At 51.8% G+C, this 14,713-nt stretch overlaps 1 protein-coding gene across 1 annotated transcript in view; it reads left to right on the forward strand.

Moving 5' to 3' along the window:
- Positions 1 to 14,713, forward strand: part of RBM44 (RNA binding motif protein 44) — a 43,623-nt gene that overhangs the window by 19,989 nt on the left and 8,921 nt on the right. The window contains 1 exon segment of the mRNA XM_052791417.1: positions 12,894 to 13,032. Coding sequence (XP_052647377.1) covers positions 12,894 to 13,032 — 139 coding nt within the window.

Raw genomic sequence — 14,713 nt, forward strand, 5'->3', positions numbered from 1 at the left:
TCCCTGTTCTTATTATAGCCTCAATCAAGTGAAAGAGCCAAAGGAAAAAATAGTCTGGGGGAGGGGGGAGAAGAACGCGTTTGCCTTTGGCACGTTCTTGAGATCTTGAGCATGGTGGCCACTCATTTCTCCCTGGCTTTCTGGAACAAGACCAGCCCGGCTCTGAAACCAAGCTGACATCTGGCCTCTTTTGGCATCCCGTGCTTTGTTGATGTTTTAAAAATAACACTAAAGCACTGGTCTAACGCTGGGTTAAGGCGTCAGGATGACGATGCTGGAAACCACTGTCCTCCCCTGGTAGGCAGGAGAGAGGCAGCTGGTCCCCTGGAAGCTGCTGCCAACCATATAGGCTGTTTGCAAAAGATGGGTGCGGAGAATTAAAAGGGGATCCCTGGTTCAGCTCATCTAGGTCAGTGAGCAGGTATTTGATGGTGGTAGCGGTCACGCTCGATCTGAACTAGGAGTGGGTGAAGCCAGTGAAGTCAGGGCTGTACCATCCCAAATCTCCAGTGCGTGCCTAAAACCTGTGTTTTTCCTCCATTAATTTAATCAAGGCAGATTATTTTTAAAAAGACCCCGTGATTCATTAAGGATATAATTATCTTTATAACTAACTGCTCCTGGCAGATTTTTCCCTCTCCTGATTTGCAGTCAGCCAGCAGTTGGTTTTCAGCATGCCTGGGTTTTGATTCCCATTCTCCTTCCCTCCCCGCCTTTCTCAGCTGGTTTTGATTTTATTTTACTTACTAAATGAATTTTTTGGGGGAAAGAAAAGTATTTGTCATTCTGTCATATGCAGAATCATGTTTAGGGACATGTAAGATAAGTCCTATTCCTGCACATGTGCTTGGCATCCGCTAATGAATAACAAGGACATACCGTAACTGGTGCTGATACATCTGGGAAACCGAGACACGGAGAGAAACCGGACCAGGGTCCTGGCTCTCTGAACAGCCTATTTCAGTGTATTTAAGAGTTAATATTATTTGACAGCAATACTATGTGGCAAAAAGCAAACCCCTTGTGACCCAGCTAACCACGACTGTCCTGCACTGGGCAATGTGTTGCAAAGTACCAGCATTTATTTTGCATTTTAATTGTAATCAGATATTCTGCATCTTACAAGAGCCATTATGTGGAAACCTGTATCGGAACGATGTTAAATTATCCTTCATTTGGGGAGGGCTCAGCTGTTACATTGTAGGTGCAGGAAAGCTGCTTTCTGAGGTGCTCTATAGAATATTGAACTTGGAAGAGGAATAACATTGTGTGGCGGAATCTCTGCTATCCAGGCATCTCCTGAGCATGGCAGGGATCCAGCTAGAGGGGCTGGGGAAACTGTTTTCTGTGGGCTGGTTGAGGCAATCACTTGATACTTTTGTGAGTCGCTGTATTTTGCAGTAATTTAGTGCTTTGGAAGCCTTACACCATCCCAAAGCACTTCCATGTTTCTTAAATCTCTCAAATCCTCAGAAAACTAATCACTTTCATATTTAGGAGAACTGGAGCTGTCCTTTCCACGCAGAACCTAAATGCCTTTAAGCTGATTTATTAACTCAGTGTAGAAAAGGGGAACTTCATCCAGTGGGACCCTGCTCCTGGAACAGTTATTCCCCTTCATTTTATTACACAAAGCAAAATAGGTTGCCTTTTTTTTTTTTTAATCCAGTCAGCGCTAAGGAGATATATTGCATACAGCTGAACATAATCATGAAATCCAAAAGGATATCTGAAGTTTTAATTTTGGCATCCTGTTGTGCCTGTGAAGAAACGTAGTGATTTATCCATCGAGCTGATACTTTGATGAGTTGTAGTCATTTTTGCTAGAATGGGGGTGTTTGAGTTTTTGCTATCATTTTATAGTTAATCTCAAGCATTACAAGAGGGCACAAAATAAACTGCCTAAAAATAACTGCCAGTGAATTATTTGTTGAAGTTGAGGTCAGAGCCAGCTGCCTGAAAGCAATGCCTGTTTTGGGGATTTTTTAAAATTTTTTTTTTAAGCAAGTGCCTTATTAAGCTGATGAGGCAGGACACTTCCAACCAGCTGATTTGATGGTGTTTTGTTAATTGGTGGTCGGGGTTCCTGCTCAGGCCGGGTTGTGAGTTGGGGGTAGCAGGGGCAGGGTGGCACGGGTCACCCACGGGTGGGGGGGACGGCGAGGCAGGAGCTCTGCCGTGCCGATGCCGGGCAGGAGGTGGGCAGCGTTATCGGCAGAGGTAGGCAGGTGAAATCCTGCCTGGGCAGGCTCACGGCCATAGTGGCTTTCATTTCGGTCTCCCAAATTGTCTTCCTCCCTTGAAGAGCTGCCACCCTGGGTGTGGGGGACCCCGTCTCTGGCAGCAGGACCCTCCAATGCCCGGGGAGAAGCGTGGGCATCTCTGAAAGGCGCTTCAGGCTGGGTCCTTTGTCCCGTGGGAAAGCGGCTGCTGTGGCAGGCAGGGCAGGCGCAGGTCCCCGGAGGGACGGGCAGGGAAATCTCCATTATTATGTGGATCCTTTGGCAGGCAGCGAGAGCCAGGACGCAGCGAGGAGGTATCACGCTGGGAAGAGAGAGATGAGAGCAAAGGACTCCTGACCCATGTACTGGCCAGCTTCATTAGCCCACCGCTTAAAAAGCAGCTCTAATTAGGGACCTAGCTACGGGGCTGATTGCTGGCTCCAGCGAGCGGGGACTGGAGCTGCTCTGCCCGCCTCTTGCCACGGCTGGGCGAAAGCAATCGCAGCGCTCGGGCGCAACATGCTTTGGTAAAAACATGGTGCTCGGTATTGCTTCAGAGCGAGTCACAGACAGCGTGTTTATCGAAAAACCATCTGGCTGCCAAAAAAATAGGTAGGGATGTGGTCAACAGTAGCATTTTGGTGCTGCATGTCCTGTTTGCAGGTATGATGAGGGGACCGGGAGACACAGCGTGCCGGTACAGGGCTCCTGCGGTCACTGGGCTGGCACTTGTGCCAAGAGCCGTGTCCAGCTGCTGGTGTGCAGCTGAGCTGGAGCCAATGCTTATTCATGATCCGCTTGTTTCCGTTCGACCTTCTCCTGTTACTGCCTTTTACCGTAAGTCAGTCTTCATGCCCAGTGATGTTTATCCCCAGAAGTGTTTCTGGAGCATCATGGCGCTGCCTCCAGCCTGATTTTTGCGAGGCGCAGCCCTTGCGCTGGCTCCGCTCCTCCGCTCATCCGGACCACGGCCCCCCAGAAATGGGACTTCTGGGGATGCTCCTCTGGAAGCAGCGGTGGGACGGTGCTGGCAGGACCACAGCACGCTCTTCAGACCCACCACGTGTTGTGCTTCATCCTTGAAGATGTGGAAGCCTTTGGCCTCTTTGGAGGGCATCTGCCGCCCAAGCTTTCCGTGTGGCCAGGTCCCTAACAGGGGACCGTCCCCAGCCTGGCCAAGCAGGGGCTGACTTTCTACCCATTCTGCATTCGGGTATCTGCTGTCTCCTAAGCCAGCAAGGTTTTACACTGACCCTCACCGCAGCTTATGCCCCTGGCATGGCACCTCCCACCACGGTGGTCTTGTTTCACTGGGGTTTAATGGAATTAGCCGACAAGTATTTATTCGGGGTGGGGGGAGGCTGTTTCGTGAGCAAGCCCAGGTGGAGGGGGATGCAGCGCACAGGCCTGGAGAGCCCGAGGGGAAGGCTGCAGCAATGCTCTGCCTCGGGACTGTGGTGCCTGCAGCTCGCTCCCCAAAGCAGCATGAGCAAAGCCACAACCACACACATGTTTTTCAGGGGAATATCCGATTTCCTAAAATTGAGCGTTCCTAGCCCTGTCTCTTTTCATTTAACATCTTTTCCCTGCCGCAAGGCTTTTTTTTCCTCCCAGCTGGAGTGACTTCTCTCCCATCCAAGTTTCCCAAGTCCTCCAGTCCTTTAAAAGCTTTTGTGGCTTCACGGCAGTGAAGCTGTCAGACAAGTAAAATACGGGGTGAGCCCTCCATCTGCAGACCTCACTGGGGAGCTCCGGCCATGCTTTGTAACCACATCCATACCATGCTTACAGACTGCTCTGTTCAGGTAGGACCTGGGTAGTTTCCTTCTGCTGCTCCATCTGCAGCCCCCCAGGCTGGAGGGGAGGCAGGGAGGGGGGGATTCTCCTTCTCTTCTCCAAAGCGAGCGGTGGCAGCATGTCCAAGACATGGCAGATGTTCCCCCCACATCCCAGCATCTGCTCTGCCTCCAAAATCCTCGCTGCGCAGTGACTCAGCAGTGTGTTGAAAAATCCCCGCTCCCTTTCAGCACATGAAAACCCCTGAATCCCATGAATTCCCTCTTAATTTACATCCTGAATGGCTACGTTGGGAAGGAAAATCCTGCAGGTTAAGAGACAGTGTCACAACACACCAAGCGAACAAGCGTGCAGCCGGCAGGGGAGGCAGAGGCTGCCTGGTTTTGGGACCCAAGGATACTCCAGAAGCATCAGAGTAGGTTTGGGACAGAGCAGCTCTTTGAACTAATGCTGCTGCGATGAGAAATGCCCTTCTCACATTAAAGAAGATGGTGGGTGACTGCTTTGGGTGGCCAGTGGGTCCCTCCTTGTCCTGACATCCCCAAGCCTGACTCCAGCTGTGTGCCTGTGGGTTGCCAGTGTGGGGGACAGGCTCTTCCCATGGGCTCACCTGCTGCCTGCCAAGCAGCTGCATCCCTATGGCGGTCGGGAAGTAGGAGCATCTCTGCGAGGACTTTGAACACCTCCATGTATTTTTGAGGTCCCTAAACTGGTTGCGGGGAGCCTGGTGCTTTGCTGTGGCAAAAGCAGCAGCTCATCCAATCGGGCATTAATAAATGAAATTTTTGAGATGCTTGAAGTTCATATCATCCATTTTCCTTGGCCAAATTTATTTGGTCAGAGGTGGCAGCACAGTAGCTCTGGCAGCTGTAGGCCTGGTGGATAGGTGGCTGTGGGCTCCTTTTCTGCCTGTTAAATAACAATTATGGCTTTTCTGCATCTCCTAGTGCTTTACAGAAGATGCCAAGATGATGGTCCTTGCCTGCAGTTGAGGAAAGGGAGGTGCCTTGAGTTAAAAGCTGTTTCTTGGGGCAGGAGAGCAGCTTGAGCAGGGGGGCTGTGCCCGGGGAGGGCAGCGTGGAGACCCCGTGCTCTCCTCCCACCCCGTTTGCTGGGCTCGGGAGGAAAAGGTGTCCTGAGTCATAATGCAACGCTCCTCTAACCTGGGCTCGGAAATCACCACGAAGGAGATGCTGAAAGCCTCCATGGACATTCCCCTGCAGCGAGCTGGTAGTGAGAGGGAAAGATGCTGGAGATGAAATATTGCCAAGCTTGGAAGGGAGGAGGGGACCAGAGGAACTGCCTGGGGAGAAGTTGGGCTCAGCCTTCATGGGAAGGGATGGGGATTGGGAAGGGATGGGGATTGGGATGGGATGGGATGATCCTGTGCTGGTGATGGAGCTCGGTTAGTTCTGCTTGAGATGGGGATGGGTCTCTGTCTCCCCTAAAATCGCCTGCAGGGTTTGGCCACCTCCATCCACCTCGCCGTTCCCAAGCCACCGCAGAGCCCCGACAGCCCCAGGAGCCGGTGCCGGACCCCAGCAGCTTGGGGTGGGTACCAGTGCCCCTGGCCTGACCCAGCTGGGCAGGGAGGAGAGGCTTTAAAAATACACTCCCTGTGCAAAAACAGAACAGAAATAGCCCTGCCAGGGCTCGGAGGTTTCGTTTGACTGCGGGGGTGCATCCCAGGCTGTCAGCAAGCAGAGGTGTTAGCAGATGGCTCCCTCCTTTCTGGTAGAGAAATAAATAGTGTTGAGCCAGCTACCCTGTCATTCCCCAACACCAACATCTGCATTTTTCTGTCCCCCAGCTCCAACCAAAGCAGGGGTTATGCATTTGCTAAGCAGAAGCTTCATTTCTTCCTGGTGAACCAAGGGAGCGTTTGCAAGCTCTGAAGCCTTCAGTGAGCTGGCAGCTGCCCGAAACAGCCCCAGCGGGAGGTATATTTTTAGGCAGAGGGTGCCAGGCCCTTCCTGGGGGTTATGGGGCTGCAGATGCTGGAAGGGGCAGTTGTGCCTTTCTTCCTGCTTCTCCCCAGCTGACATGGGTGACTTCCCCTCTCTCTCATGTTTCTTGGCGTGAGGTTTCTTGTGCAAGACCTGAGCTTCCTGCTAGGTTATGCAGTGTTTTGGTTTTTAAGCCCTATCCAGAGCTATACCCCCTGGAGGTCTTCAGAGCCTGGTGTGAAAGGTTCTCCTCACATGGTGAGCTACAGAGAAGGTTGGTCCCCCAGCGCCGGGCTTGTACCTCTTGGGGCTCAACCTGCTTTTTGGAGAAAACATCTGACTTTCTAATACCACGGTGGGGGCCAGAGGCCATGTACAAAGTGGCAGGCTGGAAATGCCCTCCCATGCCAAATCTGGCTTTGTCTGGGGAGTACAAAATCAGGCTTAGGAGAAGGTATGGATAGGTACAGGCAGGAGATCCCCAGGGCAGGTTTGCAGCAACACCGCCAGTTCCCATGTTGGCAGTTTGTGGGCGCCAGCCGGAGCCCAGCCCAGCCCTTTACATGTCACCGCTGCTGGGTGCAGTGGGTTTATTTTTAGTCCTGCAAGCACTTGCTCCGTCCCCTGCAAAACCATCTGCTGCCTCTAGCAGGGCTGGTTTGTTGGCTTTGAGTCAACAAAGCAAAGCCCCCCCCCCCCCCCCCCCAGTTTTCAATTTTTTGGCTGCAAACCAGGATGTTTTTCACACTCATCTTCTGCCTCTTGCCCCCATGTCCTCTGCCTGCCCTCCCACAAGTGTTTTGGATGAGAAGTTTTGGGCTGGGTCTGATCCTTCCCTTGGCTTCATGCTTCAATCTGGGCAGAGCACCGGGATGCTGGGAGTGGACTTGCTCTGACGTGACCCAAGGATGCTCAAGCCCCTTTGTGGGAGGTACCAGATCTCACCAGGCTTAAGATGAAAACTGGCGCTTAATTATGTTGAGTTACTAGTTAGCAATGGATGTGGCGGCTCTACTGAGTGAAAGTGAAGATGCTGAGAAATGCATTTGGTGAGGACCGGCTCAGCTGGTCTGTTTGTAAACGTGGGTCCCAACACAAAGGGAAGGTTGAAAAGCAAAAAGAAGCAGCCTGAGGCTAATGAACATGCGCTCCCCATGCACAGAGCAGCTTTCAAGGCTTCCCAGGGCTGTGCCTGCAAAACCTGCACTCAGAACCTGCTGTCCCAGAGCCATGCGGTACTTCTGGCGGGGACACAGGGCTGTGGTCCCCACTGGAGGTTTTTGTCACCAGGGCAAGTGGCCTGGCAGGGATGGCTGCAAGTCCAAGGTGGCTGGGGGATGTTGGCAGTGAGAGAGTGGGACAAAATCAGGTTTGGGGTTAGCCACAGGAAACCATCTCCTTCCCAACATCGTTCCCAGCTGGTGAGTACCTGGTTTGGCAGCATGCAGCACATCTGTCCAGCTGGGTTTTACCTGGTTTAATCTCACAAGTTTGTACCAGCCGGGGCACAATTCGTCCCGCTGGATGGGGACATGGCAAAGGCAGGGCTCAAGGCACGCTCAGCATATGAACTCCAGATTTCCAGCTCTTGTTGGGTTTTATTTTGCAACCAGGTCCAAACCATGAGGCTTGTTCTCAATAAAACAGAGCAAACAACCACACTGAAAAGGAGGGGAAAACAAACTGTTTTCATCTGGGGCTTGTTGAGAGAGCTAATCATTTCACAGGGCGGGGGTCACAGCATTGGGAGAAGCCCAGGAGAAGATATTGGGATGTTGTTCTCTGAGCCCAGAGCTTTGCTGATGCTTGGATTTAGCTCATTGCCAGCCCTGCTGTGAGTGTCGCTTTGCAATTATCTGCGATCTTTTGGGGTTTAATGAGACCCTAAGACTCTAAGCTTTTAGATGAATAACTGGCTATTTTCTGCTTTTTGCTATGAAGCCCTGAATGGTTTCCACCAAAAAAAAACCCCTGCCGGTCCAGCCGTAGCAGGATGGTCTGGTGACTACTCTGCATGCATAGTCAAATAGTTTCATCCTTCATCCAGCACCATCAAGGGGTGTCGTGGGCTTGGGGGCATCAAGCTCCCCCATTTTCTGAATAGCAGTGAGCTACAGGCGTGCTCTGTGGGGCTGGCAGCCCCTCCAACAGCACCCAGTGGGTGCCACTGAAAGCGTTCACAAATTAGGGTGTCTTCAGTTCCCATCCTATGTAAGAGCTTCATCAAGGGCTTCCTTCTTGGATGAGACTGCAAACGGAGGGTACAGTCCAGGCGCTGGGTGAGGAGTCTTCATCTGCAGGAGCCACGTGGCCGATGGCTTGGGGCTGCCCTGGCTGTGCCTTGAGAAACCCAGCAAGTCCAGAAGGACACAGCGTGTTAGTCCACCTTGGTGGGATCTCCCCAAAAATGAGACTGCCTTACTTGGGACTTGCTGCCCCAAACTCTCCATATATTCTCAGCACGCTCACATCGTGGGCAGCATCCGGAGGTCGAATGGCAGAGGGCTGCGGTGGCGAGGCTTGCAAAAAATGCTGACAGGCTCCGTTGTAATGCCTGGGAACTGGGTCCATCAGCACTGTCATCTCTTTGACCTCCTGTGCCATGCCAGTCTGAAATGCTCATCTGTTCTCAGGCTCTGCGGTCCTCCCTGCCTCTGCTTCCCCCTGGGGTTGGCTGCACGTCCCAGCAGGATGAGCCCAAGAAGTCCCAGAAAACTGGGGAGAAAATGGCTGGAGACCAAAGAATTATGCAAGAGGGGATAGCAATGTGAAATGCAAAACTTTTCTTGCAAGGGAAAGCTCAGCGCTTTCTGCTGGTGAACCGTCACTGTGGCAAGTGTGCGGGCTCTGCAGGGGTGGCAGGAGGAAAAAGAGGAGGTGGTGTCCACCAAGTTGTTTTCTGGAGCTGCGAACCCAGAGCTTTTGGCCCAGACTCCAGCTATAAGAAGTGCAACAGAAGAAAGTCCAGTTATTTTCCCAACTTTTTTGTAACAATTCAGGGCCAACACTGTTTTTCTGCTGAAATACATGAGCAACTTGGGTTTATTTGCAGCTAACCCTCAGTAAGCTGAACCCCGGTAGACGTTTGCTGGGACTCTCCAGGACATCAATCTCAGAGCAATCAAGAGGACCTGGGATGCCTGAAAAAGCCTTCCCTCCAATCACTTCCTCACTGCTGCTCTCCGGATGTTCCCTGTGAGAAGGCAAATTAAGGATCCTTAAAGTTACGTCTTTTAACAGGCAATCAGTGCTCCTCTTGGCAGGGAAGGGCGTTCATCAACAGTCATGCAGGTCCCCACGCTGAGATAAACACCACATTGGATGGTGCCTCCTTCCAGCAGAAAGACAGCTTTGCATGCAGAAGGCAGCGCGCGCACATGCTGCAAGGATGAATTTTGGACAGCTCGCAGTGGTATCACCTATATGGATGCACAGGCGGGGGAGACAGGAGAAGACGGAGATAACCCCCTGTTCCCTGTCTAGGCGGCACCTAAAGACCAAGCAGGGCTTTAGAGGTATGGCATGGCGCCAGTGGGATGTTCCCAGAGGATGACTGCGTTCCTGCAGTTCCTGATGCCATTTTTCCCAAGGGAGCAGGAGCACCGGGGGCACACGAGAAGGGAGCACTCTTGGAGGCAGCTCAGTCTTGGTATAGTCCGGTTTTGGAGCTCATTTATTCAGTAGCTCCTTATAGCCTTCACAAATGGATGCTGCTAAGTACAGAGATGTGACTGCTCCAGAGCTCTGTTATTTACAGCTGACTGCAGCTGATTTGCGCCGCCTCCGTCAGCAGGACTGGAGGGGGGGGGAAGGAAAACCTTCTGGAACAAGAGCCAGGAGATATAAAAATCTCTCCCTGCTTTTTTCCCCGTTGTTACAAACCCTGAGCCCGTCCCAGCCTGATGTGTCGATAAACGTGAGTTTGGGGGAAATATGGGAAGCAGCAGAGAAATATCTGTGGGTTTAGGTGAGGACTATGTGGAAATGTGGCAGGAGCTTCTCACTTTGACCTTAAAATGTGCATTTAAAGCTCAAGCCAGTTCTCCCTGGCCAGCTGAAAATGAGAGCTTTTCGGCCTCACTGTGCCCAGCTCCATCCTCGCAGCATTTACACAACAGGCTCTGTTGAGCCTTGCTCCTCTTGGATGCTCTTTGCCTCTGATGCATAAAACAAAAGAACCCTTCACAATGTTAAAAAATCAAATGTCCTCATGAAATGTCTCAGTCACTGGCTGATGGGTCTGGTTTCCCCAGTCCCCCAGGGAAAAGGATTTGCAGTTGGCATCTGCAGTGTTCGCTGCTGCCAAAGGCAAGTCCTTGTGGGGAAGGCAGAGCTCCTGGAGAACATTGCAAAGACCTGCCAGAGAGGGGAAGAAAGGTGGTGATGTGCCTGCGTAGGACCTTCAGAGCTGAGACAAGAGGCAGGAACAAAGTGCAAGCATACAAGTCACACGCTCAGGGATGACGAAGCCCGTGCGCTGGCTCTCTCCTGGTTGCCCCCACCTGTACTCAGCCCACAGCCACAGCCAACCCAGCAGTGGCTTTTGAGCTGCTTTGATTGGCAAGTGCTTGAAGCTCCCTGGGTTTTTGTTTTCACTTGGTTTGGGTTAGTTTTTTTTCTTTTAATAGTGGGGCTCATTTTCATGCTGACTACCAGATATATGTGGCTTGCAGCTACTCAAGCAGGTGTTGCAGCCAGTTTGCAGTTCTCAGTTGCTTCGTCCCCATGGTTTATTTAGTGTTTCTCCACCCAAGGTGGACCTCCCTGTTAAGGTGTTTTCCTCTAGGTCTGTTCTGCAGGAGCAGCTGTGTGGTCGTCAGGAAATGTTTGGGCATCTCTAAGGATCGCTGGTTTTGTGGTACAAGTGATGACTTCTGTCTAGGCTCATCCATGCTAATTGGGAGTGGGGAGGAGTGAAGCCAGGTGAAGTTAACTTCTGCTTCTCTTTCTTCTTGTGCTGTATTGCTGTTGAATTTCTTAAAGCAGCTTTGTCTTCCTCAGTTTCTCTCCATCCTTTGCGTGCCTCACTCATTTCTGCCTGGCTCTGTTTCCTGCTTTGCTCCTCAGTCCCCTCGGCTGGCTGCTTTTTAATCTGTTCGCCTCTCCTGCTCTCCTTTCTCCCATTATGCAGCGCTCTCCTGCTCCATACTCGATGCATTCGCCGGTGGCATTTTCTCTGCAAGTTGTTTGTCCGGCCACATGATGGGCATAATGTTTGCAAGGTGCTTGTCCTTCACAGTCCGGTGCACAGTCTTCACCGAGGGGTGACCCCGAGGGGTGACCCCTCAACCTCCCTTGGATGCTGGTGCTCACTCAGCCGTGTCACTTGTTTACTTGATTCATCCATATTGGAAGGGATGGGAAGGGGAGAAAAGCCTCCCAGCCATCAATCATCCTTGAGCCTGCCCAGACTGAGATTTGCAGTCCAGGTCTCGTGAAATTATTGCACCTTCCCCCCCGCCCCCCCCCTCCTCGCTCAGCATCCCAAACCTTGCCAGCATCCCAAACCTTCTCATTTCAGAGCAGGACTTGTCTCTGGCTGAGGTTGTGTTGTGCAGGTGCTGTAGGCAGAGCCTCTGGGTGGTATCAGCTGGGGAGAGCTTTAGATTATGATAAACTCAGTTTTATTATGGCAGTAGTGAGGGTTTCGCGCTCCTTAACTCCCCTCCCTTGGCTTGATAACTCACGTTGTCTTATCTTGATCCAGACTGAAGCTGCTGCTGCAGTGGGAAGCAGCATGAAAGCCCTTCAGCCATCCAGAAACCTCGCCCAAAGGTCTGGGGGCCCCTCACCACCCAAATCCCCCAGCAGGTCTGGAGTTCCCACCCGTTGCCATAGGATGCTGGTACCTAAGCGCTCCGAGGATTTGGGGGCTGCAGAGGGACCACTCAAGGAGGGCATCCCCTGGTCAGGAGCCACCGGCAATGTCCTGTGACTTTCATATGCAGTCTGCTAAATAAGTAGCTAAATTCTGTTTTGTTAAAAAATAAGATAAAAATAAAAATAAAGCCCTACTCTTTTGCACAGTTATTCACACGTAGCAAAAAATAGAGCTGGCATGCGATGACTGCCTGCAATGTACTCCAGAAGCTGCAAAGGCACTAGCTGGCACTTTGGGACCAAGGGAAAGATATTATTTATAGCCAGGCTCAGTAAATCATTCCTCCGAAGGGTTTTTTTCCTTCGAGCCTGCTCCCTCTTCCCTTTGTAGCATTACTGTCCTTTTCCCTTTCCACTCGTTAGCAACGTTGCACTAATTGTGCACAAACTTGTAGGGAAGTAAGCAGCATCTCTTCCTTTTCCAGTCCTGAACCAGAAGGCACCATGTAGCAGGGATGTGTACCCAGAGGTGAATTGAATCAGCACCGTGCAGCCAGAGATGAATTTCACCATGATTGTCCTTGTGCTCCATCGGAGACAGATATTTGTTTCCAAGTGTGGCACTGTGCAGATAATTTTTAAGGGGTCCTTTGTTCAGCAGCAGTGGGGATCTGGCTGGGAGCCATGGGGTTATTCCCCAGCTTCCCCCACACCCTTACTCTTTTTGTAAACCGAAGAACTGGGAATTTAAAGTCCAAAGATGTGTGTCAAGTTATCAGCAGAGAAGAAATGTGCGTCCTTACTTATTTATGACTTACTTGGCATATTTTGAATAATTGATTTATCTCATGTCAGGCACTTTGGAGGGTAACACAGGATGATGCTGCAGGGTCAGAGGGATGTGAAGAGGGAAATAAAACCCTGAGAAGGAGGTTTTGAGAAGCTGGTTGAAAGTGGAGTTACTTTGATGTCCAGCTTTGCTTTGGCAGGTGCCCTCTGCGTGAAAAGCTGGGGGGGGGGACCATGCAATGGGGGGCAAGGGGCTGTTGTTGCACCATGACCCACTGCAGCAGAACCTAACCCTGCTCACGCCTCGCCTGTCTTCCAGCCCATCACTTCATCACGGCAACGGCGTGCCAGGAGGCGGACTACAGCTGGATGATCCGGCACTACTGCCTGAAGCAGTTCCAGCTCAGCATGGAGGGCATCGGGCAGCGGCTCTGGTGCGACTGGGACGAGACTGTGGGGTAAGCAAGGTCCCTCTGCTCACCCCTCCCTTCCTGGCATCCCGGGACTGCCTGCACCCATCTTTGATTTTGGGGTGTAAGGAGGTCAGTGGTGGGTTTTATTTCGGGAGGGGGGGGAACAAATGTGCCGTTTCGCTCTGCTTTGGTGCCAATGCTGCCCCAGCTCCACCCCCGCTGGGTCCAGCTGAAGGGGCTTCTCCATCCTGGTTGCTTGTGGAGGGGCCACGAGGTGGGCTTGGAGGGGAGAGGAGTGGACGTTGTCTACCTGAACTTCAGCGAGACTTTTGACACCGCTTCCCATCAGCTCCTCACAGACAAGCTGGTGAAGTGTGGGCTGGATGAGCAGACAGCGAGGTGGGTTGAAAACTAGCTGAACAGCCAGGCCCAGAGGTTGGTGATCATTGGACAAAGACTAGTTGGATGCCAGTAACTAGTGGTGTATCCCAGGGGTCAATGCTGGGTCCAGTCCTGCTTAATCTCTTCATTAATGGTCTGAGTGATGGGGTAGAGTATGCCCTCAGCAAGTTTGCAGATGACACCAAACTGGGAGGAGTGGGTGACACACCAGAGGGTCGTGCTGCCATCCAGAGGAATCTCAACAGGCTGGAGAAATCATAGAATCATTTAGGTTGGAAAAGACCTTTAAGATCATCGAGTCCAACCGTCAACCCAACAAGCCAACTCACCATCAGCCAAATGGGCTGATGGGAATGTCATGAAGTTCAACAAGGTGAAGTGCAAAGTCTTGCACCTGGGGAGGAACGACCCCAGATACCAGGACATGCTGGGGGCCATCCAGCTGGAAAGCAACTCAGCAGAAAAGGCCCTGGGTGTCCTGTTGGACACCAAGTTGAACATAAGCCAGAAACGTGGCCTTGTGGCATGAAGGTGACTGGTATCTGGGGCTGCATTAGGAGGATTGTTTCCAGCAGATCAAGGGAGGTGATCCTTCCCCACTATTTAGCACTGGCGAGGCCACCCCTGGAGTGCTGGTCCAGTTCTGGGCTCCCCAGTGCAAGAGAGACATGGACATATTGGAGAGAGTCCAATGAAGGACCACGAAGATGATGAAGGGGCTGGAGTATATCTCCTATGAGGAAGGGCTGAGAGCTGGGGTGTTCAGCCCGGAGAAGAGAAGGCTCAGGGGGATCTTATTAACATATACAAATATCTGAAGGGAGGGTGCAAAGAGGATGGAGCCAGGCTCTCCTTAGTGGTGCCCAGTGACAGGACCAGAGGCAACGGTCACAAACCGAAACACAGGAGATTCCCTCCGAACATCAGGAAACACTTTTTCACTGTGAGGGTGACCGAACACTAGCACAGGTATTGCCCAGGGAGGTTGTGGAGTCTCCCTCCTTGGAGATGTTCAAAAACCATCTGGACATGGTCATGAGTAACCAGTTTTAGGTGGCTCTGCTTGAGCAGGGGTGTTCGGATAAGATGAGGTGGATCTCCAGAGGTCCTCTCCAACCTCGGCCATTCTGTGATTAAATGGGCTTTCAAGGAGCCCAACCTAAGCAGTGTTTGGAAACCAGGATGGTGGTCTTGCTCAATACAGTAATGTCCATATGAAGAAACCACATGCCCCGGTGGTGGAGCTTCAACAGGTGAAGACCACGGCTGTCTGCTACATGCTAGGTCTTGATGTGCTAATAAGGCAGTAAATTGGGATCCCCGT

This window comes from Harpia harpyja, chromosome 7, assembly GCF_026419915.1.
Source record: "Harpia harpyja isolate bHarHar1 chromosome 7, bHarHar1 primary haplotype, whole genome shotgun sequence".
Lineage (NCBI taxonomy): Eukaryota > Metazoa > Chordata > Aves > Accipitriformes > Accipitridae > Harpia > Harpia harpyja.